At 45.3% G+C, this 26,172-nt stretch overlaps 1 protein-coding gene across 2 annotated transcripts in view; it reads left to right on the top strand.

Moving 5' to 3' along the window:
• Positions 1-26,172, top strand: part of TRIP4 (thyroid hormone receptor interactor 4) — a 269,161-nt gene that overhangs the window by 41,856 nt on the left and 201,133 nt on the right. Inside the window, exon 4 of one of the 2 annotated variants that reach the window (XM_030188088.1) lies at positions 5,724-5,945. In XM_030188088.1, coding sequence (XP_030043948.1) covers positions 5,724-5,945 — 222 coding nt within the window. The remainder of the gene's footprint in view (positions 1-5,723; positions 5,946-26,172) is intronic. The other variant, XM_030188095.1, reaches the window with a different exon arrangement.

A 26,172-nucleotide genomic window follows, 5' to 3' on the forward strand; every position in this document is an offset into this window, starting at 1 on the left:
AAGTCTGGAGTTGGCAGTAGTGGAGAAGGGAACAGATAAGAAGGATTTATCCATGGAGCGGAGTGCACGGGAAGGGGTGTAGGGAAGGACGAGTGTGGAGAGATACTGGGGAGCAGCAGAATGAGTACATTTATAGGTTAGTAGAAGAAGTTTGAACAGGATGCGAAAACGGATAGGGAGCCAGTGAAGCGACTTGAGAAGAGGGGTAGTATGAGTAAAGCGATCCTGGCGGAAGACGAGACGGGCAGCAGAGTTTTGAACCGACTGGAGAGGGGAGAGGTGACTAAGTGGGAGGCCAGCAAGAAGCAGATTGCAGTAGTCTAAACGAGAGGTGACAAGGGTGTGGATGAGGGTTTTGGTAGAGTGCTCGGAAAGAAAGGGGCGGATTTTACGGATGTTGTAAAGAAAGAAACGACAGGTCTTGGCGGTCTGCTGGATGTGAGCAGAAAAGGAGAGAGAAGAGTCAAAGATGACCCCAAGGTTTCGAGCTGAGGAGACAGGGAGAATGAGAGAGCCATCAACAGAAATAGAAAACGGGGGGAGTGGGGAGGTGGGTTTGGGGGGAAAAAATGAGAAGTTCGGTTTTGGTCATGTTTAATTTCAGGTGGCATTGAGACATCCAGATAGCAATGTCAGACAAGCACGCTGAAACTTTGGTTTGGATGCAAGGTGAGATATCAGGGGTAGAAAGGTAGATTTGGGAGTCATCAGCATAGAGATGGTAGGAAAAGCCATGGGCTGAGATTAATGAACCAAGGGAAGAAGTGTAGATAGAAAAGAGGAGGGGACCAAGAACAGAACCCTGAGGTACGCCGACAGGCAGAGGGATAGAAGTAGAAGAGGATCCACCAGAGTGAACACTAAAGGTGCGGAGGGAGAGGTAGGAAGAGAACCAGGAAAGGACAGAGCCCTGGAATCCAAGTGAGGACAGGATATCAAGGAGTATGCTGTGATCGACAGTGTCAAAAGCAGCGGAAAGATCAAGAAGAATGAGGATGGAATAGAGACCTCTAGATTTAGCCAGTAATAGGTCATTGGAGACTTTAGTAAGAGCAGTTTCGGTTGAGTGGAGAGGGCGAAAACCAGATTGTAGTGGGTCAAGAATGGCATGTGAGGAGAGAAAATCAAGGCAGCGGCGGTGAACAGCACGCTCAAGTAATTTGGAGAGAAAAGGGAGGAGGGAGATGGGTCGGTAATTAGAGGGACAAGTAGGGTCGAGTGAAGGCTTCTTAAGGAGAGGTGTGACCACAGCATGTTTAAAGGCAGTAGGGACAGTTGCAGTGGAAAGTGAGAGGTTGAGAATGTGACAGATAAAAGGAATAAGAGCAGGTGAGATGGCATTATGAAGGTGGGTGGGAATGGGATCAGAGGAACAGGTGGTACATTTTGAGGAAGAAAGGAGAAGTGTAGTTTCCTCTATAGTAACTTCAGGAAAGGAGGAAAAAGAATGAGGGGAAGGAGAGAGAGGGGAACAGACTAGTGGAGGGAGAGGTGGCGAGGTAGAGAATTCAAGGTTTATCTTTTGAACCTTGTCGTGAAAGAATTCAACAAGGGTCTGAGGAGATAATGAAGGGGGAGTTGGGGGAGGGGGCACCTTGAGGAGAGAGTTCAATGTGGTGAAGAGAAGTCGAGGTTAGAGCCAAGAGAGTTGGTCAGTTGGATATATATTTATTTATTTACTTCTAATTCACTTGATATTTTATCTTTAATATCTAATTTGCTTGATATTCTTATATACCTTAAGTGTAACTCTTCTCTATACTTATCATTCCGCTAATGGTTATCACCATTGCGGCATAATGTAAGCCACATTGAGCCTGCAAATGTGTAGGAAAATGTGGGATACAAATGCAGCAAATAAATAAATAACATAGAAGAGAAAGAAACTCAGTTTAAAACAGGAAAGAACCAATTATCCAAGAACAGTCGTCAAACAATAAAAACAAAGCTGGAGCCCAACCCGCTGTCTGGTAAACTTGAATAAGAAATAGTAGAAGGGACAGCTTGTAAGGCTCTTGAGGTGCCAACTGGTGGTTCCCCTTTCATATGAGAATTACCAGGATGGTGTGGTGGACTGCATTCTAGAGAACTTAAGAATGTGCCAGCTGGAGAGAGTATTTGTGTGCTAGAAAGTCCAGCAATACTGTTCTTTATCAAATTTGTATCCATCTGTGCCGTTGCTCTAAGAGCAGTAGGCTTAGCCCTGATGTCAGGTGGGCATCTGCTAGAGTGCCAGCTGACAAGGGCACCAAGATCTTCCAGAGGGTAACTCCATCAAAGCTTCCGCCAGATGAAAGTAGCAAAAAGAGTTCTCCACAAATGCAGATGCTAATGCTACTGCCTTCTCTGGCCCTCCTAAATCATGTTAATTCCTCTCCCCAATCCTTAGGCTTCAGTGCTCTCATTCAGTCACTAAATTCCTCTGTCTCCTCCCCAAACCTCCTCCTTTCCCCTTTCACCTTGTCTGAGTGTATGTTCTCCTTCCTCGTGCAATCCTCCAATCCACACTCTAATCCCCTCTGCTGTCCTGATCTGTGCAGTATCCGTTCTTCACTTGTCATATTAGGCCTCTCTCTGTCAAAGTCAAGTGCCTTTTTGTCCCACTCCCCTCCAAGTCCCTGAATCAACTTTTTCTTCTTGCACCCCATCACTCAGTTCTACAGTTCACATTCTAACCCCAATTCAGTCATGCAGCCCTCATTCTCCCCCACCTACCTGACTCCTTATCCCCCTCCTCATCCCTCCTCCACACACATTAGTACCAGAGATTTACCTCCAATCTGCTTATCATGCTGTGTAGTTAAAAGGTCACTGATTCAAACCATTGATCCACAGAGGAAGGACAGATGCTAATGATGGAACAAATAAAAAAAGACAGCAGCTACCACTGTAGCTGTCTTAGAGGCTGAATCTGTGGCCAGAGGGGAAAGGAACAGGGAGGCTTAGGGCATGAAAATTTTTTAGTAGGGAAAGACTTATTTTTGGAGAATACTTACATGGTGGCAGTAGATGGGAGAGAGAACTGACACACTGCATATCTCTGAAGGTCTCCTGCCAGCAACCCAGCTCCAACAGAAAAACTTTTTTTCCTCTTATGGAGCCAGTGCCAAACTTGGGAGGGATGTTTGACAATGGTATCTGAGTGATGGAGCCCTACTACATGTTTGACCTGATTGGCCTTAACACCCAATATCCTTCCCTCTGTCCTTCCCTCCCATATTTTTACCATTCTCTTCCAGCCCCCCTCCCCCCCCCATGTTCCATCATCCATGTTTACACTCCTAAAATGTGGATAGTGACAGGAGGAGCAGTAGTAGGGTTACCATATGGCTCCAGAAAAAGGAGGACAGATTGAGCCAGTCTGGGTTTTACTTCCATTGCTTTCAATGGAAGCAAAACCCGGACTGGATCAATGTGTCCTCCTTTTTCTGGAGCCATATGGTAACCCTAAGCAGTAGGGTCTGTATGGGCTGCAACATTGTCTGTCCCCACAACTGCCTCCTCTGAACAGGAATAGTGTAAAGCTGACAAACAAGGGCACTATGATATAATAAATACATGTGTAATAAGAGGAAGTTCTTGGAGATACTGTTCACCCACTTACAGCCACACTTCAGTGAAAGCAGTTATATTAGGTGACTATTATTTTTTTTTTTATAGAGCTTTCTCTAAATAATGTGCTAAACAAACAATGTGCTTAGGAATGAACACATCACCAAAACTTAATTATAACTGATACATGTTCAAAAGTATGTCCATAAATAAGTTCACTAATACTGTACTATGTTGTTCAGTGTTGGTAAACTTTTTAAGAGTCTAGTTGTTTCCTCTGAACAGGAAGCATGCCCACAGAAGGAGGAAGCACCATGCAGGGACAAATAGTATTGCAACTATTAGAGATACTGCTCCCTCTGCCTTCCAGTTGAGGGGAGGAGTGTGTGGTAGGCTGCCAGGCCCAGTGACACACCTCTTTGTGCGGCATGACACACAGATTAAGAGTCATGAGCTGAGAGCAGTCTGTGAACACTTGCATCACCAATGTCTTGAATCTATTTCCAGTGCTTGCTGTCATGGAAAAGATGGCATCTTTCAATCGAAATCTCTTTGGCTCAGATCCTAGTTTTGCAGCTGTGCAAATATTTCCAGTTAGACAAAATAATACTAATTTATTGCAAACAAAACCAAAGCCCAGCTATTCCAACCAGTTTTATTAACTGTGTTAGTAAACAGCCCTAGAACAGATGTACAGCCTTAAATTCTGTAGAGCTTGAAACTATTAAATTACAAAGGAACCGATGTAGGACTAATTTAGATAAATCATCCCCTCAACAGCAAGCCATTACTTAAGTATGTGTTCTGACTCTAGCAGTGTGTGAAATAAGCACTGACGGCATAATGGTGTACTATTCAGTAGACATTGCTCTTCCAACCAGCTGCCTTCCAGCTTCAGCACTCTGGTCATGCGTGTATAGTCCATGCTGAGGAAAAATGCATTTTATTGCTAGTGCTCAAGGTTTTTCTCAGAGGGAAAGGACTAGTCATTTTACTTTGTAAAAACCGCCTTGATTGCAAATAGAAACATAGTCTATTCACTACAAATTGGACTTGGGGAGAACTTTGAGAAGGAACTGTTTTTTTTTTTGTTTGGGGGGGGGGGGGGGGTATGTGGCCCAGGGCCATAACATCAGGTTGTTGTTTTTTTATTATTATTATTATTTTTAAGAAATAGTTCAAAGGACCCTTCTCAGGTAGTGGATCTGGAAGGAATATGGCCATCAGTGCTAGCAATTGATAGGTGTGATTGCAATGATACTTACAATATGATCTGTTATGATGAAGTTAGTACACATGCTGAGGCACTGCTACTGTTCACAGGCCTATTTCACTGTTCGGATACACAATAAAGCAGAGGTTGTCAACCCAGTCTTCAGCATACACCCAGCTTGAGTGTATGCTGATTATTATATGCAAATCTATCACATGGATAGTAATTGTAAATATCCTGAAAATCGATTGAATGTGTCTGGAAGAATGAGTTGAGAATCACTGCAGTAGACTATATGTTGATTCTCTTTTGGGTAAGATAACCGAATATTTCTGGTTTGTTACATCTTGGTTATGCATATTAGCATGCTTTCTCACCAGTTTTTAGGAAAAAAATAATATTGTTTTAGAGCTTTTTAATCTGGGGGTTTTAGGACTACTCTAGTGCTATGAGTAGTATGTTAGGTCAATTTGATTTGTGGCAGTTGTGATTGGAAAATAAGGGGACATGATTTTTATGTACACTGCTTCGATAATTGTGAGTGAAATATAAACCCCACATTTTTAATGTCTGTTTTTACACAGTTTTCTTTTAATCCTTGATTTCTTACAAAGAGATGATTTTGTCCTATGGTTTGGCAGTTTCTAAATTTATGAGTGATAAATCCTGACCCAGTTAACCTTGTTTATGTATAAAGTACCTTAATATATATATTCTATTCTTTGTAAAGCTGTTTTCTGATGTGGTGGTTGTCTCCCTATCTGTTTGGGCTTGCATTCAAGTAAACTGATCAGACTTAATTTGGGGTGAAGACCAACCATGGGCTTGGAACATAATCTGTTTAAAATGACCTCAGTCTTATCAGGTTAATTATTTTCGGTAGAGTCACATTGAAAAGCATGCTTTTGCTTTCTTTGTTCTTAAGGTAGCTTACAGCTTTGTATTGCTATTGAAAAAGCAGGTGCAGGAGACCAGCAACAATTGCCCCTCCAAGAAGAAGACAAAATTTGTGAGCTTGTACACCACGGAAGGGCAAGACAGGCTGGCAGTGCTTATCCCTGGGCGGCACTCCTGTGAATGCTTGGCACAGAAGCACAGACTCATCAGTAACTGCTTGACATGTGGACGCATTGTCTGTGAGCAGGAGGGCTCTGGACCTTGTTTCTTCTGTGGTACACTGGTATGTGAATCTCTCAACTTGACCTCTGTTACAATACATTTACGAATAAGTTTTCTTTTATGTTTTATCGGTCATACAAACTGTATCCCCAAGTGTATCGTATGCAGGGCTGGGTACTTACTGCAGGTTTCATGGAGGAGTGGCCTAGTGGTTAGGGTGGTGGACTCTGGTCCTGGGGAACTGAGTTCGAGTCCCACTTCAGGCACATGCAGCTCCTTGTGACTCTGGGCAAGTCACTTAACCCTCCATTGCCCCAGGAACAAATAAGTACCTGTATATGTAAGCCACATTGAGCCTGCCATGAGTGGGAAAGCGCGGGGTACAAATGTAACAAAACAAAAAAACCTGCAACTTCCCCAACCACAGGAAGTATTAAGTGTGTCACACAAGAAGGAGGTCCAAGAGAAGGTAATTTCCAGTCCAGAGAAGAACAGTCATACACTGTTCTTTTATAATGTCGCAGCAAATACTGTGGTGGTAGTTATAGGTCCAACAGTGAAGTGAATGGTTGACAGATCTTGTATGAGAAAGGAAATAGATTATTGCTCAACATAAGAACATAAGCATTACCATACTGGGACAGACTAAATATCCATCAAGCCTAGTATACTGTTTCCAGTAGTGACCAATCCAGGTCACAAGTACCTGGCAAGGTCTCAAAAGAATAAAATAGATTTTATGCTACTTACCCTAGAAATAAGAAGTGGATTTTCCCAAGTCCATGTTAATAATGGCTTATAAACTTTTCTTTTAGGAAATAATTCAAACCTTTTTTAAATCCTGCTAAGCTGTTTTTACAACATTCTCTGGCAACAAATTCCAGCGTTAATTACATGTTGAGTGAAGAAATATTTTCTCCAGTTTGTTTTAATTGTACTACTTAGTAGCTTTATTTCATGCCCCTTAGTTGTGGTATTTTGGAAAGAATAAACAAGCGATTCACATCTACTCGTTCCATTTCACTCCACTATTTTACAGACATCCTATATAAAATTACCCTCTATATGTCCAATTCAGTTATAGTTTCACACATTCTGAAACAGTGTAGAAGTGTGCTCGCATGTTATATTGCTCACACCAATGGCTATTATTTTGTAACAGGTTGTTGGAAAACAAACATACAATCCTAGGTAGTAATTTCAGTGTATCCAACTAGCAACAGCTTAAAATGTAATATATAGCTTCAATACACCGCTTAAAAACTACTATCACTTCATGATTTAATGATTTAAATGACCTCAGCGATGTCCGTTGCCATCATATTTATTGTAATGGCAACGTTAGACAACATCAATCATCTTCATCGGTCCACTATAAACTAATTCAAAACTTTTATTTTTTAATTTATATTTGACTTAGCTTTTGACTTAGCTTTTAAAGTCCATCTATCTTCAAACTCAGGGGGTCAAATGCCCGACATATGTTTCGCCCGAGACCGAGCTGTCTCAAGGGACTACCCCTATAAGCACAAAAAAAGACTTATTAGCTCCCATGCAGATAACCCAATCAATCTTCTATGGGAAATAAACAGGGAAAATATTATTAAAACACACTTACACTGAAGGTGTTTCAGCGTCAGCTCTGCCCTATGTAATATGAACAAAGATGGCGGCAGCGTTTTTTTCTAAAGGTTTAAATATCCCCTCCTGATGACATACATAACCCCTCCCCCTCTATTCCTATTGGACAAAGTCTAAATCAGCGATGCCCAATCGAGCTCGCTATTCAATCCATTAGGATAAACTGTCTGTAAAGAAAAAATGTACCACTGTTCCTGAAAATTCAAAATCTTAGCAATAGATCCTCCTTCTCTCTTTTCTTCAATATGTTCAATAATCCTCCATCTTATATCCTCTACCCGATGTTTCATTTGAAGCCAATGTTCTACCAGAGGAGCTTGAAGATTTTGGGTATGTATACGAGATTTATGTTCTGTGAGACGAGTTTTAACAGATCTTGAACTCCTCCCTATATAATCAAGTCACAGGACAAGTAATAACATATATCGAATTCTTGCTCTCACAATTCGTATACATATTAGATTTCAAAGTTCTATTCTTCCCTGGAGCCACCCAAGAGCTGCCTAAAATTGACAAAGAGCACCACTGACAATGCCCGCATGTTCCATGATTACCTCCCATTCCACGTGCTTCTAGATCATAAAACATTTTAGACCCTAGCCGCTCCCCAATAGATCTACCTTTAGTGTACGATATTATTGGTCTTTCTAAAAAAACAGGGATATAATTGAAGAATATGCCAGTGTGTTTTAATAATCTGTGCTATTTTTTGGCTAATGTCAGTAAAAGGTAGTACACAAGTTAAACTATCCACCTCCTCGCTAGCATTCTTCTCCATCAGAAGCCACGATCGATGAGCATATCTGGCTCTAGTGTATGCTTTTTTAACAGCAGCATGAGGGTATCCCCGCGAGAGAAATCTCAATTTCAATTCTTGTGACTGAGTTTTGAAATCTTCAACAGAGGAACAAACCCTCCTAATCCTCAAAAATTGGCTTACTGGAAGATTAAACTTTAACTGATATGGGTGAAAACTCCCAAATTGTAGAAACGTATTTCTACTAACAGGTTTGCGATATAAGGATGTTAAAAGCTTATTATCTTCCTTATATACCCACAAATCCAAAAATTCAATTGCTACTTTACTTGATGACATCGTAAAGGAAATGTTGACATCCAATGTATTTAACCATTCTGCAGAATCAATTCTGACCCAGTCCATAGAAAAAAAATATCATCTAAGAAGCGTTTCCACATAGATACTGATTTAAAAAAATGGGAACCATAGATTTTCTTCGATTCTAACTGAGCAATATATAGGGTGGCAACAGAAGGGGCTAAAGTCACCCCAATCGCTACTCCCTCAGTTTGTAAATAAAAATTCTTGTCAAACCAAAAATAATTGCTCGAGATCACCAGTTCTGCCAGCATGAGAATAAACTCCGATGATATCCGCTGGGGTCCCGGTCGTGCTTCCACCACATCTTTAATGATCTGTAAAGCTCCTGATAGGGGAATCTTCGTATAGAGGGACACAATGTCCAATGTCACCAATATAGTATCTGCAGATATTCCATCAATTTCTTCAAGCACTCTCAAAAAATGTGAAGAGTCTTTCAAAAAGGATTTCATTTCAGATACATGCTTCTTCAGAAATACATCAATAAAGATAGATAACGGTTCTAAAACTGATGACTTGGTGGAGACGATCGGGCGACCCGGTGGCGAGTCCAGACTTTTATGTATTTTTGGTAAGAACTATATCTTAGGAGTTGAGGGTATCCTCAATCAAAAATTTCCCTTCTTTGGAGGTAAGCATATTGATCTTCAAAGCATCTGTTACTAGCCCTTTAATACGGGCTTGTAATGCCTCCATAGGATCTCCAGATAATTTCCTGTACGCCACCTGATCACTCAGTTGTCTATTAGCTTCATTATGATATTGCTGCTTATCCCAAATTACCGTTGCACCCCCTTTATCCGCCCTTAGAACAACAATTGATGACTCATTCATGAGACTCTTCAAAGCCTGCCATTGTTTCTGGTTCAGATTATTTTTAGATCTCTCATACTGACTCTCTTCTTCTATCCTTCCCAGATCCCGCAAAATCAGATCTCTAAAAGTTGATATTACAGGATTTATTAATCCAGGGGGATACCATCGCGATGATGATTTCACTACTGATATATCAATTCCACTTGAATGGTAAAAGTTTTGAATTAGTTTATAGTGGACCGATGAAGATGATTGATGTTGTCTAACGTTGCCATTACAATAAATATGATGGCAACGGACATCGCTGAGGTCATTTAAATCATTAAATCATAAAGTGATATTAGTTTTTAAGCGGTGTATTGAAGCTATATATTACATTTTAAGCTGTTGCTAGTTGGATACACTGAAATTACTACCTAGGATCGCATGTTATATTGGACATGTTATTATCCCACACTTTCATTTCTTTTGTTTGTTGTGATGAGGATAAAGCGAATGTGCTAAACAAATGCTTCTCTTCAGCGTTCACAGAAGAAAATCCTGGAGAAGGACCGTGGGTGGCTGCCGAGGGTATATCTGGTAATGGAGTGGATATTGCACTGTTCATGGAAGAAAGCGTTTATAAACGAGTGGAAAATCTGAAAGTGGATAAAGCTATGGGGCCGGATGGGATACATCTCAGGATACCGAGGGAGCTCTGAGAAATTCTGGCGGGTCTTCTTAAGGATTTATTTAATAAATCTTTAGAGACGGGAGAGGTTCCATGGGATTGGCAACGAATGGATGTAGTTCTTCTCAAAAGTGGGGACAGGGAAGAAGTGGGAAACCACAGGTTGGTAAACCTTGCATCAGTGGTAGGAAAAATAATGGAGTCGCTACTGAAGGAAAAGATAACTTTCTAGAATCCAACTGGTTGCAGGATCTGAAGCAACATGGCTTTACCAAAGGAAAATCCTGCCAAAAGAATATGATTGATTTTTTCTTTGACTGGGTGACCAAAGAACAGATGAAGGACATGCACTAGATGCAATCTGTTTGGATTTCAGCAAAGCATTTGATATGGTTCCTCAGAAGACTCCTTAATAAGCTGATAGGACTAAACTTAGAACCTAAAGTGGTGAACTGTATTGCAAACTGGTTGACCGACAGGAGGCAGAGGGTGGTGATAAATGGAATCTGCTCGGAAGAAAGGAAGGTGAGTAGTGGAGTGCCTTAGGGGTCAGTACTGGGGCCAATTCTGTTTGAGACATTGCTGAAGGGTTAGAGGGAAATTTTGCCTTTTTGCGAAGATAGCCAATAGAGTGGATTAGAAGAATAATCACCTGACGAGACCCGCAATCTCAATAAGGAGGGTAATTGAGGTAATGGAATTCTTTGGGAAACTGTCAGGTTTTAAAATTAATACTACTAAATCCGAAATATTGAATCTGACGGTTTCACCACAGGAATCAGCAAGGATGAAGGTGGATTTCCCCTTCATATGGGCATTGAAATCCATTAGATACTTAGGGGTGCAGGTGACACCAAGGGTGGAAGATCTGTACCAGGTAAATTTTCCTAAGAAGGTGGCTGAACTGCTAGCGGAGCTAGAAAGATGGGAAGGATTAAATGTTTCCTGGATGGGAAGAATACAAGCAATAAAAATGATGTTGCTCCCCAAAATGTTATATTTATTTATGGCTTTGCCCATCCCAATACCACGTAGCTTTTTTGAACGACTCCATCGCAAACTGTTTCAATATATTTGGAAGAAACGTCCTCCGAGGGTGCGAAGGGCAACCATGTTCCAGCCGCAGAGCAGGGGGGGCATGGGAGTCCCAAATTTTTTGCTATATTATAAGGCAGCACAATTAAGGATTTTAGCAGATTGGAATCCGTATGCGAGCAGGAAATGGTTGCACTGGGAAAGGGCATGGATGGGGACACAAGCACTAGGAGATACGCTGTGGCTTCCTGGTAGAGAGCTCTTGACAGTGATACGAAGCCAACCAATAGGGATCAGGCATATATTGACCACGTGGTACCAAATTAGGAAACAATGGTTCCCAGAGAGAAAATATTACCTCCAGACTTCTATATCTAAGGCGCCGGGGTTTGAATTGGGAGGCACTGAAAAAGTATATTGGGAATGGTCAAGGGCGGGGCTACATACTCTGGGCCAACTATGGGAGAAGGGAGAAATGGTTAGCTTTGACAGGCTCCAGGAGGAGTATGGGCTTCCCCCTAGAGATCAAGTCTATTATTGTAGCGTCAGACATTATATAATGACGTGTGCTAGGGAAGAGCTTGAATTAGAAGAAACAAAGCTAGAAGGTGCAATAAGAAAAGGAGGGGGTAGAGGTAGTGTGACACGGATTTATCAGGCACTAATTCAGAGGGGGAATCCACAGAGAATCTATACTAGCAGGTGGGAGGAGTCATTGCAAATCACATACACACAACAGCAATGGGAGAAATGTTATAGACTATTATTTAAACCATCATTAGCGCAATCCACGAGGGAGAATGGATTTAAGATATATTACTGGTGGTATTACACACCGGATAGGCTGCAACGTATCTATAGGGAAGTGTCAGCCGCCTGCTGGAGGGAATGTGGGGCAAAGGGAACATTCATACATATATTTTGGGAATGTCCTAAGGTACAGAAATTTTGGAGAGGTGTGATGGCGCAGGTCAACACGATACTACAAGGGATATTTCCATGTAAGATAGAGCATTGCCTGCTGCATTTTCCTCCCACAGGAATTAAAACAATTCATCATAAGTTGGCGATACAATATATGGTGGCGGCAAAGATAGCAATAGCGAGAGCATGGAAACAATCGACTCTACCAGCTACAGAAATGGTATTTCGCAAAGTGGGACACTTGTATCAAATGTCAAAACTTACGGCAATGAGAAGGGGTAAAATGGACTATTTTCTGAAAATGTGGCAACCATATGAACAATATATAAATGGAGGTCAGCCTAGCCAAGAAGGAGAAGGGGTGGGAGGGGGGAGGTAGTGATAGTGATATAATGTACTAGAATAGATAATTTAGGTAGTTGAGAGTTCAGCAGCAATCAAGAATATGTAACGCTACATGAAACAAAGAAACACAGTTAGCAATTCTTGTATGTAACCTGAGATTGTTTATTCATATAATAAAAATGTTTAAAAAAAAAAAAAAAAAAAAAAAAAAAAAAAAAGAAGAATAATCAAAGGTCTGGCAGTTAAAATTTAACCTGTAAGTGGTGGAGCAAGTATGTTGTGGGCTTCTGAAGGATAGGTTTGGAAAATAATTCCTCTGGTATATGAGTGCTCCTCCTGAAGAAGCAGAATGCAAAATGCGGCCCTGCGTTGGGGAGCAAAGTGGAGGATTATAAAAATGTTTATTATTTAAAGAATTTGGTTGCCAGGATTCACAGTGGCAATGGACACATAGATATGGATTACAGTGGTGATATACGGATGGATAAGTTTAAGTTGCGGACTTGACATGGTGGTTTGCTCCATGAGAACAGCAGGAGAGAATGCATAGTGGAACGTCAGTTGGATTGTTTTTTTTTTCAATAACAACAAGAGAAGATAAGTGACTTTAATTGTTTAAGAACTTTGCAAGCCAAGTCCTAGGATGATTTGCTTTAAGAACTAACTGTGATTTTAGAATGTCTAATTGAATATCGGTACTAGAAAATCTATGTAGTCCTTTGTGTGGATGAATGGATTGTTGGGTTGTATTTTAAATAATTCTTTGTAATAAAGAAAACCTATTTTTTTCAGAATATCTGGAGTACTTATTTGCTGGAGTTAAAATTTAATGCCAAGATGTGCAGAGTGATTCACTTGGAGTGCAGAAATCCAAAAGGAGATGTACCAGATAGGAGGAGAGAGATTGATAAGCACGGCTCAGGAGAAGGACCTTGGAGTGATGGTGTCTGAGGATCTCAGGGTGATGAAACAATGCGACAAGGCAGTGGCTGCGGCCAGAAATATGCTAGGCTTCATAGAGAGGGGTATAACCAGAAGAAGAAAGAAGGTGCTGATTCCCCTGTACAAGTCATTGGTGAGGCCCCACTTGGAGTATTTTATTCAGTTTTGGAGGCTGTATCTTGCTAAGGACGTAAAAAGACTTGACGTGGTTCAGAGAAAAATGACCAAAATGGTATGGGGTTTGCATCGCAAGATGTAGGAAGAGAGACTTGAGAACCTGAACATGTGTACTCTGGAGGAAAGGAGAGACAGGGATGATATGATACAGACTGTCAAATATTTGAAAGGTATTTAACTTTACAAACAAACCTTTTCCAGAGCTGGAAAGATGGTAGATGTAGAACATATGAATTTATGAATTGAGGTTGTGAGGGAGGGCAGACTTGGGAATAATGTCAGGAAGTACTTTTTCATGGAGAGGTTGGTAGATACCTGGAATGCTCGCCTGTGAGAGATGGCGGAGATGAAATTGGTAACGGAACTAAAAAAATGTGTGGATAAACGCAAAGGAATTCTGTATAGAAAGCTTGGAACCAAACCAGCTTAGTGGTGATTAGACGGAAACACCAGTAATTGGGAAGCGAAACCAGTGCTTGGCAGACTTCAATGATCTGTGCCTTGATTGTGGCTGGACTGATTCAGCTTCCACAACTGGAGAACAAGGCCAGTGACGGGCAGACTTCTACGGTCTGTGCCCTGAAAATGGCAAGGACTAATCAAGACCAAGTATACGTATCGTATCTTATACTATGAGTTTTTCTTGTTGGGCAGACTGGATGGACTATACAGGTCTTTATCTGCTATCATCTACTGTGTATATGTTGTGTATGTGTGTTAAGGATTACTTTTGTATCTCCTGTAGATACCACTTGTGTTTGTAACTTTCCAGGTATTGGACCCCTGAATCCAAACTCCTGCACAGTAAAGTAAATTCTGACCTTTAAATTTCTCAACTTTCTGGCTATAGGTGAGATACCGGATATTCTCTTTAATTTAATGCTTATTGCTTAATTAATTAATTTGCCCTGTGAAACCTTTTATTCCATATCATCATGCTGATCAATCCATAGACTGGTGGGTTGTGTCCATCTACCAGTAGGTGGAGATAGAGAGCAATCCTTTTGCCTCCCTGTATGTGGTCATGTGCTGCCGGAAACTCCTCAGTATGTTCTCTATCTCAGCAGGTGGTGATCACACACAGCAGCAGCTCTGGCTAGGTCTCAAAGCCTAATTCTTAGGTTTTGTTGAGTACCTGGGGTTGAGGGCTCTTCTTGAGCAAGTGCAAACCTGGTGGTGCCAGGTCCCTCCTTTTCTCCCCCCTCCCGCTGGCTCCGTTAAAAAAAAAAAAAAAAAAATTTTTTTGGACGTCCTTTAAGGGCGTTTATTTCAACATTTATATCAGCGTTTATTGCAGCTGCTCACTGGGACACCAGTTCGTTACAGCTTGGAGCGAGAAGCAGGTCATTTTACCTTTTTATAGCGGGCAGGGGGTTCCCCGTTCGGTCTCCACGTGGCTTATGGTGTCGGAGGGTGAGGGCGTGAGGATTCACTCCCCGGACCCGCGTGTGTGCGTCTAGCGGGGATGCGGGGGTTTCAAAGCCTGAATCGCCTTCGTTGGGCATCAGTTTGGAGTCCAGTCAGTGTCCCGGTTCTTCCTCCGGTGCGGCGGTTTTTCCTGCCATAAGCACCCATCCCCCGCTGCTCGCCCACTCCATGTTGGCCGGCCACTCTGCTCGAACGGCTTCTTCTTGGGCCGCCCTCGAGCTGGGAGACGTTAATGCTATGGTCGCCCTTGATTCGGGCGACGGCAAGAAAGCGGCGAAAGTTAAGCGCCGTTCTTCCCGTGCGGCTCCTTCTCGGAGTTTCGTGCCGGACGCCATTTTGGATGCGCAGCATGTTTCTCCCCCACTCTTGCGAGCACCGGTTGAGGGTGCGTCTAGGGCTGTGGCCCAGGCGACAGAAGTGCACAGTCTAGGGGGTTTCTCCCCTGAGTTCATTTTGCTGCTGCATCAGGCTTTTCTTATGATAAACGCTGCCCCGGCTCCCCCCTCTGATCAAGGGGCTGAGGCCTCCGGAAGCAAACGCCCTCGGGTGGACTTCCAGGCCCTAGAGGACTCTGTCTCCTCTGATGTAGATGAGGGCAGCGTATCTGAGTTCTCCCAGCGGTCCTTTGGGGATTCCTTGGAGGAGACGGATTCCCGCTCGTATGGAGCGGATGACCCCTCTGCAGCATGGATCTTTTGCTCAGAGGATTTGCCCAACCTGTCAGTGCAGACCATGAGCATTTTGAAGAGTTCCTCTCCGGAGGACGTCTCTCCCTCAGCCTCTGTTGGCTCTGCCATTATGCGGGGGACTAAGCGCCCGCCTAGAACCTTCCACGTGCATGAAGCCATGCACACCTTGATTTCGGCTCAATGGCTAGGGGCTAGGGCTAAGTCCCGCCTCTATCCTCTGCCTGAAGGTGAACGGGAGGCCTTTCTTGGGCCTACCGTGGATTCTTTAATCACTGCGGTGACTAAGAAAACGGCGTTGCCGGTGGAAGGTGGCATGGCCCTAAAGGACGCCCAAGACAGGAGTTTGGAGGCGGCTTTAAAGTTGTCCTTCGAGGTGGCTGCTTTAAGTTTACAGGCCTCAATTTGTGGCTCCTATGTGGCCAGGGCGTGCCTGATGCTTGCGCAGCGGGCTTCCCCCTCGGATCCTTCCTTGAGGGCTGATTGGCCAGCCCTGGAATCGGGCTTGGCCTACTTGGCAGGCTGGCTGTATGATGTCTTGAGAGCCTCGGCTAAAGGTATGGCTCAGACAGTCTCTGCACGGCGGTGGCTTTGGCTGAAGCATTGGTCTGCTGACCACGCCTCTAAGTCTCGCCTGGCTAAGTTGCCTTTTAAAGGCAAGCTGCTCTTTGGGGTCGAGCTGGACAAGATTGTGACCGATCTCGGCACGTCTAAGGGCAAGAGGTTACCGGAGGTCAGGGCTCGGCCCAATGGTGCCCGCCCCGGTTCCTCCAAAGGACGGTTTCAGGAAGCCCGTCGGTACTGCCCGGGCAAGTCGAGCTCCTCTGCCCCCTCTTCCATCAAAAGGAATTTCTCCCCCAAGCAGCATTCATTTCGCAGAGACCGCCATCCCGGAGGTGCCTCCTCCGGTCCTCCCCCAGGGTCTCGTAACCAATGACGGGGCGCTGGTCCATGGCCCAGAGCAGATTGGAGGATGCCTATCCTCGTTTCTGGGCGAGTGGACCAGGATAATTTCAGACGCTTGAGTGCTGGAAGTCATCAGAGACGGCTACAAGCTAGAGTTCTGCCGACCCTTAAGAATCGGGTTTGTGCACTCTCCTTGCAAGTCTCCGGTCAAGCTGTGGCAGTGCCGCAGACTTTGGACAATCTGATCCGCCTGGGTGCGGTCGTTCCGGTGCCAGAAGGTCACCCTGGCAAGGGACGTTACTCCATTTACTTTGTGGTATCTAAGAAAGGAGTTTTTGTCCGGCCTACCCTCGACCTCAAAGGGGTCAATCGGGCCTTGGAAGTTCGGCACTTCCGGATGGAGACTCTCCGCTCTGTTATAGCGGCAGTGCAGGCAGGGGAGTTCCTGGCATCCTTGGACATCAAGGAAGCTTACTTGCATATTCCCATCTGGCCTCCTCATCAACGCTTTCCGCGTTTTGCAGTTCTGAGGACACTCCCAGTTCAGAGCCCTCCCTTTCGGGTTGGCTACTGCTTCGCGGACCTTCTCCAAGTTATGGTGGTCATCGCGGCCTTCCTACGCAAGAAAGGAGTACAAGTCCATCCTTATCTGGACGACTGGTTGATCCGAACCCCCTCTTATGCAGAGTGCGGCAGAGCTTCAGACCGGGTGATTGCTCTTTTGAGCTCCCTGAGGTGGATCATCAACTGGGAGAAAAGCCAGCTGCGCCCGACTCAGTCCCTGGAGTATCTGGGAATTCGATTCAACCCCCAAGTGGGCAGAGTGTTCCTGCCAGACAATCGGATTGTCAAGCTTCAGGCTCAGGTGGACAAGTTCCTAGCAGCCTCTTCTCTTCGGGCTCGGGACTATGGGCAGCTGTTGGGCTCTATGACGGCCACGATGGAAGTAGTGCCCTGGGTCAGGGCCCATATGAGACCTATACAGCTCTGTCTGCTGCAGCCATGGACTCCAGCTTCGGAGGATTACGCTGTGCGCCTTCCCTTGGATCCAGCGGTGCGCAAGGCGCTGAGCTGGTGGCTGAGGCCAGACAAGCCGTCCGCAGGAATGCCTCTTGTGACCCCGGAGTGGGCTTTCGTCACGGCGGACGCCTCTTTGTGGGGCTGGGGAGCCCACTGCAGAGGCAGAGTGGTCTATCAACCTCCCGGAACTCAGAGCCATTCGGTTGGTGCCTTTGGAGTTTCTCCCGGGCCTGGCGCTGAAGCCAGTACGGGTCCTTTCGGACAATGCCACGGCTGTGGTCTATGTCAATCACCGGGGAGGTACCAGGAGCGCCCCTCTAGCCAAGGAGGCCATGAAGCTATGCCTGTGGGCGGAAGCAAACCTGGAACAGCTGTCGGCGGCCCACATTGCGGGAGTCATGAATATTGCTCAGGCGTTCTTGGACATCACGAAGCGCTGGGGCCAGCCGAGCCTAGATTTGATGGCGTCTTCAGCCAATTGCCGCGCTTTTTCAGCAGAGGATGGGACCCTCGATCTCTGGGAGTAGATGCTCTTCTCCCACAGTGGCCGACACAGGAGCTCCTCTTTGTGTTCCCGCCTTGGCCCATGTTGGGCAGGGTGCTAGGCCGGGTGGCAAAGCATCCGGGCCGAATAATCCTGGTGAGTCCGGATTGGCCCAGACGTCCCTGGTATGTGGACTTGATCAGGCTCTCAGTGGACGGGCCTCTGCAGATGCCAGCGGAGCGGGGCCTGTTGCATCAGGGTCCCGTGGTGATGAAGGATCCCTCCCCCTTTGGTCTTATGGCCTGGCTATTGAGCGGCAGCGTTGGAGCAAGCAGAGCTTCTCAGACAAGGTCATCGCCACTATGCTGAGATCAAGGAAGCGCTCTACTTCTACTTATTAAGCCAGGGTTTGGTGTACCTTTGCATCGTGGTGTGAGGCAGGCTCACTTTCTCCCTTCACTGCTCCAATTTCATCAGTGTTGGCGTTCCTGCAAGAAGGTCTGGAAAAAGGCCTGTCGCTCAGTTCCCTTAAGGTCCAGATAGCGGCTCTTGCTTGCTTCAGGGGTCACCTGAAGGGTGTTTCCCTGGCATTGCAGCCAGATGTGGTGCGCTTTCTCAAGAGAGTTATTCACCTGCGCCCTCCTCTGCACGCAGTGGTACATGCGTGGAATCTCAATCTGGTGCTAAGAGCCTTGCAGAAGCTGCCTTTTGAACCCTTGTCGAGGGCATCTCTGAAAGAATTGACGTTGAAAGCAGTCTTTTGGTGGCTATCACTTCAGCCAGAAGAGTTTCCGAGCTCCAGGCGCTATAATGTCGAGAGCCCTTTCTGCAGTTCACTGAGGCAGGAGTGTCTATTCGCACAGTGCCTTCCTTCCTGCCCAAGATTGTTTCTCGCTTCCATGTGAATCAGCAGCTCTGTCTACCCTCCTTTCGTAGGGAGGACTACCCAGAGGAGTACTCTGCTCTCAAATATTTAGATGTGAGACGAGTCATCATCAGATACTTGAAAGTGACCAATGATTCCGGAAGTCGGATCATCTGTTTGTGCTGTTCGCAGGTCCTCATAAGGGTCTGCAGGCTGCCAAGCCTACAGTGGCATGATGGGTCAAGGAACCCATTGCAGCGGCTTATGTGGCCGCAGGGAAGGTGCCGCCTATCCAGCTGAAGGCTCACTCCACTAGAGCACAGGCGGACTTGATGGCAGAGGCCGAGTCCGTCTCCTTGGAAGAGATTTGTAGGGCGGCAACTTGGGCATCGCTCATACCTTCTCCAGACATTACCGCTTGACTGTGGCTGCTCGGGCGGAGGCCCGGTTTGGAGCTTCAGTGTTGCGGTCAGGGATTTCTGTGTCCCGCCCTGGGTGAGTACTGCTTCGGTATATCCCACCAGTCTATGGATTGATCAGCATGATGATATGGAAGGTAAAATTATGTATCATACCTGATAATTTTCTTTCCATTAATCATAGCTGATCAATCCATAGCCCCTCCCAGATATCTGTACTGTTTATATTCTGGTTGCATTTCAGGTTCAAGTTTAGTCTTCAGTTCCTGTTCAGGAGGACTTCGTGTTCAAGTTTTTTCAATTGGATTCTTCAGGAGTTGAGACGATTTTGTGTTACAGTGAGCTGCTGCATTCCTCTCCCTTCCATTTTACGGGGCTGGATTGAGACCTAAATTTTGCCGGTGCTCCCTCCTGCTTCGTGCGGCTGTAGGACAGCTTTGTACCCCTCCCGCTTCGGCGGTGTTAGGGTCAGTCAGCTCCTCCCGCGGTTGCGGTTGCAGGATAAGCCAGATCCCCCCGCATCGGCGGGTGTGGTGTCCCTCCCCCGCTCCGCGGGGATGAGCTAGACGGATTCCCCTCCCCCACTTGTGTGGGGATGAGCTGGGTTGATTCCCCTCCCCCGTTTCGGCGGTGGTGAGCTGGGCAGAGTGTCCCTTTGTGGGTGTAATTCTCTAAGTGCTGAGTCCTGCGGATGGAGCTTTGATATCAACATACTGAGGAGTTTCCGGCAGCACATGACCACATATAGGGAGGCAAAAGGATTGCTCTCTATCTCCACCTGCTGGTAGATGGACACAACCCACCAGTCTATGGATTGATCAGCTATGATTAATGGAAAGAAAATTATCAGGTATGATACATAATTTTACCTTTCTTTCTTTCTTTTCCTGCCAAGCTCTGATTGATAGAGAGAGAGGAGAGGCTGTTTAAACATTATTGCATTCAATTGAGACTCAAAAGTTACATTTTACACTGCTGAAACTGCTATAATTATTGGGAATATATAGATTTATATCACCAAGAGGAAAGTTATATTCTAAGACAATTTTAAAAGTTAAATCAATTGAAAATTCTTTGATCAGACTGTACCATTTCTGGTCCCCATCTAGAGAATTGCCTTGATAACAACAGTAGTTAGCTGACACTTTGGGACTTATAATCCCACCCACCCCAAGGTTTTCCACTCATATATAGACAAACCAAACCTCATTACCTTTACTCCTCAATCATACACAGGCAGTCTTGCAGACTGTTAACCCAACATAGTACACCTGTTCATACCCATTTCAACCAATCAGGATGACTTTTATTCTCTGTAATAATTGTGGTGCTTTAGTTTCAAGGCCAATCATCTGGAGACTTAAAGCTTGTCCTATCTGTCTTCAGCTATCTAGTTTACAACAAGAGCTTAGTAAAGTAATGCAAGAATTGTATGCAATTAAAGCAGCTTCTAGAACTACACAGAAAAATAACTTCTCACCACTGCCTCAAAGAATAAAACCACATAAGAACAGATGGTTCACAGTAGGCTCAGGCAAACTTCGTCAGGTGACACAGAAGCATCCACCCGCACAAGTGTTGCCACTAAAGAATTCTTTTGCTCCATTACAATACTGTGATGCTCCTGAAAATAGAACTGAGGCAGAGGAAAAAGCAATAAAGTTGGAACAAAAAGACACAAAAGGTACCCAAAGTAAAAACACACCCCCAAATCACTAATGTTGGAACATATACCAGGAAATATAGATGGAAAGTGATGGCCACAAATGCTCGTAGTCTAAGCAATAAAGTTCACGACCTTCAAGCCCTGATGTTGGAAGCAGACTTAGATGTTGTTGCAATCACAGAGACGTGGCTCAACGGTTCCCACGAATGGGGTGCAAGCATACCAGGCTATAATCTATTTAGGAAGGATAGAGAGGGCCGTAAAGGTGGAGGAGTAGCTCTGTATGTGAGGAATAATATCACGGCGACTGAAATGACAGAGACCTGGGGAAAGGAAGAAGCGATATGGATCACCTTAAAAAGAGATGATAGAACCTCTGTCCACGTGGGTGTTGTCTACAGACCCCCGACACAATTAGAGGAACTAGATAAAGATCTGATCGCAGATATTCAAAAATTAGGAAAGAAAAAAGAGGTTCTGTTGATGGGAGATTTCAGTCTGCCGGATGTAAATTGGAAGGTTCCGTCTGCCAAATCGGAAAGAAGTAGAGAGATCGTGGATGCTTTCCAAAGTGCTCTGCTCAGACAAATAGTGACAGAACCCACACGGGAGGGAGCGACGCTGGATCTGGTGCTCACAAATGGGGATAGTGTGTCAAATGTCCGAGTGGGTGCACACCTGGGAAGCAGTGACCATCAAACGGTTTGGTTTGATATGACGGCTGAAGTGGAGGGCAGCCACTCTAAACTCAAAGTCCTGGATTTCAAGCGTGCTGTCATGTCTGTGGCCGTGACCACCCTCAACCTTACCTTCTTTCTGGGGGTCAGCTGCTCTGCTGGCTTCTGTCTGTGTTTGTGTTAGTCTTGTCTCTAGTCTCTGCGCTGATTATCTCACTAGACCTCACCTGTGTGGGCTATGCCTCCCTGCCTGGCCAGTTTCCAAGATGGCTTCCATCTGTTCTGTTCCAGCTTCCAAGATGGCTCCTGCTTGTCTTTCCTGTAGGCTCACTTCCTATGTGTGTCAAGTCTGTCTTTGGGGGTCAGTATACTTCCTGCTTCTATCCTGCTGCTGGTGACTCATCAGTGAGAGCCTTCATAAGGAAGTGCTGTGCTTGCAGTCGGGGCCTTTGCATGAAGTGTTATGCTCTTAGGCCAGGTCAGGTTAGTAAGTGTCTGCTGCACTACTGCTTAGCCTATCTCTGGGTTCCAGCCCAGTTTCTTTCTATGTCTGTGTCTCTATTGTCCTTCCATGGGGGGTCTTCCCTGCCACTGTCTGTCTGTGGACTGCGGGTCCTTCCTGGCTTACCCTGTGTTTGGGGTGAAGCCTCTGTTCCTGGCTTACCCTGTGTTTGGGGTGAAGCCTCTGCTCCAGGCTTACCCTGTGTTGGGGTGAAGCCTCTGTTCCTGGCTTACCCTGGGTTGGGGTGAAGCCTTTGTCTGGGTTTGTTCTCTGTATGCGAAGCCTCAGCCTTTGTGAGTTCCCCAGTCAGTGTGTGGAACGGCTGTGGCTTCAGACCCTTGGCCTATTCTTCCTGGTTACTCTGTTTGCTGTGCTGCCTGCCCAGACCCTTGGCCTGTTATTCCTGGTTTGCTCTCTTTACCCTGAACCCTGCCTTGCCTAGCCTGTGTGCCTACCCTGCTTGTATATCCTGAGGGTATATCCTGAATCCTGTATCTGTCTGGCTAGTGTGTTTTCCTGGGTGATTATTCCTGTATCCTGTCTCCACCTAGCTAGAGGGTTTACCCTGTGAGTATTCCCGGATCCCCGTTCTGCCTAGTGTGTTGCTGCCCTAGTCCTTGCTCCTGCTAGCTTCTGTACGCCTTGTGTTCCTTGGTCTGTCTTCTGGGTCTTGCTAGTGGCTGTGCAGCAGCACACTGTCTGAGTCTAGTTCCGTGCCCTGTCGCCCTCGTGTATCCCAGACCCAGGGGGGGGTCCTCTGGATCTTCAGTTCCTGCCTTATCCTGCAAGTCCTGCCGGCTGCCTGCACTTCGGAGCTCAACTCCGGAGGAACGGTGGCTAGGTGCAGGTGAAGCTGTTCCTGTCTCATCTGTTCTAGTTGCCTGCCTTGTACTACTCCAGTCCAGAGTTCCAGTACTGCTCTTCTGTGTTTCCAGTCCCGAGGTGGTCTTGCCTGCCGCTGCCGCTCCTCGGCAGTGGTCCAAGGGCTCACGAACTCCAGTCCTGCCTCGAGGACCTGACAGAATGCCAAGGCCCTTGAGAACGCAACACGTGCTGACTTTAGTAAAATGGGGGAATACCTGAGGAAGGAGCTGATGGGCTGGCAGGACGTACGAGAAGTGGAAGGGCAGTGGTCCAGGCTGAAAGAAGTAATAAATAGGGCCACAGACCTTTATGTAAGGAGAGTAAATAAAAGCAAGAGAAAAAGGAAACCGATATGGTTCTCCAAGCAAGTGGCTGACAAAATAAAGGCTAAAGAATTAGCGTTCCAGAATGAACAGCTTAGACACTATATAGCCTCACTCCCCCGAGCAGCACTTGATGTTGATCTGACCACTAAGATGGGGGAACTATTCGAGATGGTATCAGAGGATCCTATTTCGATATCCATACTACATAAAAGGCTGCTACTGGCTCGACCACAGGGAGATCTCACACGAGTGGCAGCAAAGTGGACAGCAGACATACAAAAAGGGATCACCCCGAGAGACTTGTTGAAGGGTTGGAGAGGAGTCTTGAAATGGACGCAAAACGCAAACCTTCGAGAATGCCAGGTCAGAGTGATATATAGGGCATACACCTCTCAGTCTCGGATGTGTCAAATGGGGTATATAGAATTGACCGAATGTAGACGCTGTGGAGCGCCATATAATAACTTCTACCATGCTTTCTGGAAGTGCTCAGCTATAACAGCTTTCTGGACTAGGATAGTTAAGTTTTTAGAAAGGATAGGAGGGAAGACGGTTAAACAGCTGCCTACGTGTATTCTGTGGGCTGTCACTCTCCAGTGGAGGGGGGTACGAGATATCAGAATGTAATGGCCCATAAGGCTTTTTTGGTGGGCATGAAGTGCATACTTGTTAATTGGACACAAGAACTGAACCCCTCTTTTTGGCAATGGAGGAATCGCTTACATGACTTACTTATGATGGAGCTCCAGGACTCTCTGCTTAACCTTAAGACACAAAGCAACTTTTACCTTACCTGGGAAGGATATATTAACACATTGTCTCATAGGGCGAGGAGTCATATTATTAATAAACTTGGAGCATTGTCTAAGCTTCCCTTGGCAACTAATGGAAACTGAATGGGAATAGGGACTTTTCTTACTACCTTTTAGAAATTGGGAAAGAACAGTAGAGCAGACCTAGGAGGGGGGAGGGAGGGTTTAGGAGGGGGGGGGGGGGGAGAAAGCTCATTTGGAGGTACATTAGCCTTCTTTCCAGTCTGTTAAAGACATCTTCCGGGGAGGGGTAGGAGGGCCATCAGAACACAGGCCCCCTGGCTCTCTTGCGGAGGGGAGTAAGACCCCACATTTTTGCTTGTTTTTAGTTCAATGCTTTTGATTGTGCAAAGTAAAGCTGACACCTGAAAGTGGTTATACTTCGGGGGTTAATGCATTTGAATATATGTTGTCAATTGGTAGAAGGAAAGAGATGGGGGAAAGGAGTTGTTGATAAATTGTTGTTAATAGACCCTGTTGAATAAAATGTTAACTATCAGTAACATAAAAAGGGGGGGGGGGGGGATAAAGTTAAAAGATTAATGAAGATGAGTAATATTGCACAATTATCGTACTCAGTGTATGTTGGTTGATTGTACTGATACTTACATTATGTAAACACCATTTTTGTGCTTCATTAATAAAAACTGTTGAAACCTAAAAGAATTAGCGTTCCAGAAATATAGAAAATCTAAAGAACAGGAACACGGGGAGGAATACCGGATGAAACTGAAAGAAGCCAAGAGAGAGGTACGTCTGGCGAAGGCGCAAGCGGAAGAACAAATGGCTAGAAATGTAAGGAGGGGCGGCAAAAATTTCTTCAGGTATATTAGTGAAAGGAGAATGACTAAAAAGGGAATTGTGAGACTAAAAGATACTGCGAACCGCTATGTAGATAATGATGAAGAAAAAGCCAATTTGCTAAATAGATACTTTTGTTCTGTTTTCACTGAAGAAAATCCTGGGGAAGGACCGCGAGGGACTGGCAAAAGTACACCTGAGAATGGAATGGATATAGCACCGTTCACGGAAGAGAGTGTGTATCAACAACTTGGAAAGCTAAAGATGGACAAAGCCATGGGACCAGATGGGATCCACCCCAGAATATTGAGGGAGCTCAGAGAGGTTCTGGCAGGTCCTCTTAAAGATTTGTTTAATAAATCCTTGGAGACGGGAGAGGTTCCGAGGGATTGGGAAAACGGCGGAGATGGTCCCTCTTCACAAAAGAGGTGATAGGGAAGAAGCTGGAAACTACAGGCCGGTAAGCCTCACTTCGGTTATTGGAAAAGTAATGGAAGCGATGCTGAAGGAAAGGATAGTGAATTTCCTGGAAGCCAATAAGTTGCAAGATCCGAGACAACATGGTTTTACCAAAGGGAAATCGGGCCAAACAAATCTCATTGAATTCTTTGATTGGGTAACTGGAGAATTGAATCATCAACGTACTATAGACGTAATCTACTTAGATTTTAGCAAAGCTTTTGACACGGTACCCCACAGGAGGTCCTTAAATAAACTCGATGGGCTGAAGATAGGTCCCGAAGTGGTGAACTGGATTAGGAACTGGTTGACAGGACAGACGCCAGAGGGTGGTGGTAAATGGAGTTCGCTCGGAGGAGGGAAAGGTGAGTAGTGGAGTGCCTCAGGGATCGGTGCTGGGGCCAATTCTGTTCAATATATTTGTGAGTGACATTGCCGAAGGTTTAGAAGGTAAAGTTTGCCTATTTGCGGATGATACTAAGATTTGCAACAGAGTGGACACCCGGGAGGGAGTGGAAAGCATGAAAAAGGATCTGAGGAAGCTAGAAGAATGGTCTAAGGTTTGGCAATTAAAATTCAATGCGAAGAAATGCAAAGTGATGCATTTAGGGAGTAGAACCCCACAAGAGACTTATGTGTTAGGCGGTAAGAGTCTGATAGGTACTGAGGGGGAGAGGGATCTTGGGGTGATAGTATCCGAGGA

This window comes from Microcaecilia unicolor, chromosome 1 (assembly GCF_901765095.1).
Source record: "Microcaecilia unicolor chromosome 1, aMicUni1.1, whole genome shotgun sequence".
Taxonomy (NCBI): domain Eukaryota; kingdom Metazoa; phylum Chordata; class Amphibia; order Gymnophiona; family Siphonopidae; genus Microcaecilia; species Microcaecilia unicolor.